General features: G+C 34.5%; 1 protein-coding gene across 1 annotated transcript; it reads right to left on the minus strand.

Annotated features, from left to right (window-relative positions):
* Positions 1–690: 690 nt before the first annotated feature.
* LOC108337645 (uncharacterized) lies at positions 691–2,438 on the minus strand. Its single transcript, XM_017574214.1, has 2 exons — positions 1,548–2,438; positions 691–1,445 (listed from the first exon to the last, which is right to left on the minus strand). The coding sequence occupies exons 1-2, from the start codon at positions 2,411–2,413 to the stop codon at positions 809–811; spliced, it is 1,503 nt and encodes a 500-aa protein (XP_017429703.1). The 5' UTR covers positions 2,414–2,438; the 3' UTR covers positions 691–808.
* Positions 2,439–3,466: the final 1,028 nt, after the last annotated feature.

Below are 3,466 nucleotides of genomic sequence, written 5' to 3' on the forward strand. Positions count from 1 at the left end.
CGAAAAGTTCACTAAGAGGGATCAAAATAGGGAACTTTTGAAAAAAAGTAGGACCAATTTGAACAGACCCTACGAAAAGAGAGACCAAAACACGTATTAAACCTAAAAAAGGACTAACGTGCATCGTTTTTGTGAAAAGTGGGATCTTAGTGAACTTTTGAAAAAAAGTAGGACCAATTTGAACAGACCCTACGAAAAGAGGGACCAAAATACGTATTAAACCTTGTTTTTTTTTACATTAAAAGTAAATTAGCCTTGTATGTAAGTTGTGTTTAGATTTGAGTAATGCTAGTTATAATAATAATAGATATGGAAGGAATTTTATAATGACTAATAAAAAACAACTTAGTGAGATAACGTTCATTTCTCAAGGTGAAATGTTAATTTATTTTCTGTAAAAATTCTATGTTTGGGTGATGTTGAATTTCTCTCAAAAGTGTTGACTTAATATAAGAATATCATTAGATGTATTTCATCCAAGATCAAGAGTTCAAAGGCCAAAGGTCTTGGAACATCAGCAAGCAATGTAAGAAAATGTAAAATAATAACATTTATAATGATTCATATTCACGATCAACTTGTTGATGTATTATAACGAGGAAGTATGAAAGAAAAAGTAAGATCTAATTGAATTTTTCACATGTTTCATTTCCATATTTCTAATAAAGCATAATTACAAAGTGGGTCGACTATAAAAAAATTAATCCATGAGTAATAGTTTAAGTAAAGAAATAACACTTGAGATGCAATACCGATGAATAATTGTATGATATATTTTTATGAAATTAAGTAGTGAATATATTAAAATTCAAATATTGAGATAAACTGTTTCTCGAAAGTCGAATCTTTTGGTTTCATGGTAGAATGTCTTGTGCTTGTTAGGCCAATATGTTAACCATATCCAACCTCTGACCTCCCACTCCATCGTCTTCCCCACAACACCTTTATCCACTTTCCAACACACACTTTCTCCATATTCATCACGTGCAAAAATAACTCCTCCTTGCCTCGTGAAAGGGCGATAAGCACTGGAGTACCTGTCTTTGAACCATGCCTTCGGGTTAAACATCGCAACCTTTGAAGGCTTTGACGAGAACACTTCCTTCCCATCGCCGCTATCATGAAGAAACCAATTCAAATTTGCACTGTACCCATAAACAGATTCTTCGAATTTCCATGGCTTTAAGCTCACAGTTGTCGACTCTCCCGCTGACACGCTGATTCCCATGTAAGGGTTCGGTGGATCGAACGACGCTTCTATTCCTTTCTCCACTCCAAACTCTATCACCGGATTCTCCGAGGATTTCCCAACCGATACGCTCAACACCTGGTGTTGAAGTGTTGGAGTAAGTTGCAACGAGATTCTTGAAGGAAAATGTTTTTCAGCTGCACCTGCTCCTCGTTCTCTCATCAGACTGTCATCTACCAATTTCAAAATATCGCATCTTTCCACAGAAACGTAAATATTTCAGTGATTATTCAACATGATAAACAGGAATGCATATTCTCTTTCAATTGGACAACTATTGTGGATTAATTATAATTACCTTATGTTGTCAATGTTCACCACGATTTCGACCCATTTGTCTTTGATTATGACTTTGTAATTGAACTGAAGAACACCTTCAAGTTGTTGATATTTGAGAGAGAATTGAAGCCTCTCATCAGGTGGATGGTTGTTTGCATTCACAACATCCATGTTTATGACTGGGCAGTATAGTTGAACTTTCCATAACCCGGCTGCTGAGAATGCATAAGAAAATAGAGGTGATGGAGTTCTGAGGGTGATTTGACCATTGTGATTGGCTTCTTGGAGCTCCACAATCCAATTTGTGATGGCAAGGTTCACGGAACGCATCCACTGTTCTTCCAAGTTGGAACCCAAGAGTTTCATCAGTAACTTCGATGCTTGCCTTGAACGACACCCTGCAAGTTGTTCTTTCAGAGTGCTGAGACAATTACAACGAAGATCAGAAGGGGCTTCGTATATGCAAACTAGGAACAAGAGAGTGAGGAAAGCAAGGTTGAAAATGTCTTGGAAGTTGGAAATGGAATCAAGTTTGGGAAACTTGATGTAGGAAACATTCTTCTTGTTGGAGCCATAGTGAAGGATATCTTGTATGAAATTAGCAAGGAGATTGGAAATGGTTTCACCATCTGTTAACCTCATGGTTTTGGTGTTAGGTTTGAAAGGTTTAGAGGTCCAAAGAGATATAGGAATGCTGAAATCTGCCACAATGGCTAAAGAGAGACTTGAGGATTGGTGGTGATTTTTTGCTATGATAAGATTTAGTGATGGTTGAGATGAGTTTGTGTAACATACGCTCATAGACATGGAACCTGTTTTCCATTCTGTGATTGGTGGACTGTTTTGAATCCATGAAAACACATCAAGAAATCTGTAGTAAGCCATGGCAGAAACCTAGCCAGATGTTGGTTTGTGGGGCTTCATGTGTTCGTCAAGTTCTCTATTTAACAGACGAAAAGTAAATTAGCAGAGAATCTTGTTTGGCAAGAATAGTCAAAAGTAATAGTGCATGTGATTTTTATGATGATATTAGCATTTGGGAAAAAGCAAAGATAGAATATTTGTACGTAGAAGATAAAGACTTTTTCTTGCGTTCCATCGTTTCCCTCATATGCTAGTTGCCTAAAAATGCATGCATGATTGTAGCATAACTACAAGACGCAATGATAAAACCAGAAGAGTGAAATCATTGCTAACTTTTGTACAGTTAGTTTGTGGTTATTCTTAGGTGGCTTCACAAGGTGTAGCCTTTGAATCTGGTTGGCAGATAAACTCGTTGTTAACTATGTCTCTGTAATGGAAATATTCTTTCTTAATTAAAAGTGAGGAAATTTCTCTTTAGCAAATTAAGACAGAAAAATAACTGAAGGAAGAGCAATCATAGATTTACATTTATTACTTGACGTGTGGCACTTGAAGGGAAAGGGCATCTTTTGTTTGTGAAATGGGCATTGGATTCTGATTCTCCACCCACATGCGTGGAAATCTTAGCTTGATAATAGTGCTTATTTAACCCATATACATAGTATTTTAGATCGGAAATTTTTTTGGTTGGAACTCGGATTCGTGTCTAATGGAATTTTGTCAATAATAGTTCATAATAGCAAGTTGCTCACTTTCTTAGCATTTTCCATTTGTGCATGTTAAATTCTTAATAATGTTCATGTAATGGAAGATGACCTAACAATGAAAAAGATGGCTAAAATTGTTCATAAATCTTTATATTGTTAATATATATATATATATATATATATATATATATATATATATATATATATATATATATATATATATATATAATTACTTTTATAAAAGTTCACATATTGAAGTCAGTGAATTAAATTTTACTAAAAATCAATATGATATAAGAAAGTTATTAAATTAAAAGTATAAACAAAGGAAGAAAAAAAATATAAACTTAAAATAAAACATAAATGT

The sequence above is a fragment of the Vigna angularis genome, chromosome 7 (genome assembly GCF_016808095.1).
Source record: "Vigna angularis cultivar LongXiaoDou No.4 chromosome 7, ASM1680809v1, whole genome shotgun sequence".
Taxonomy (NCBI): Eukaryota; Viridiplantae; Streptophyta; class Magnoliopsida; order Fabales; family Fabaceae; genus Vigna; species Vigna angularis.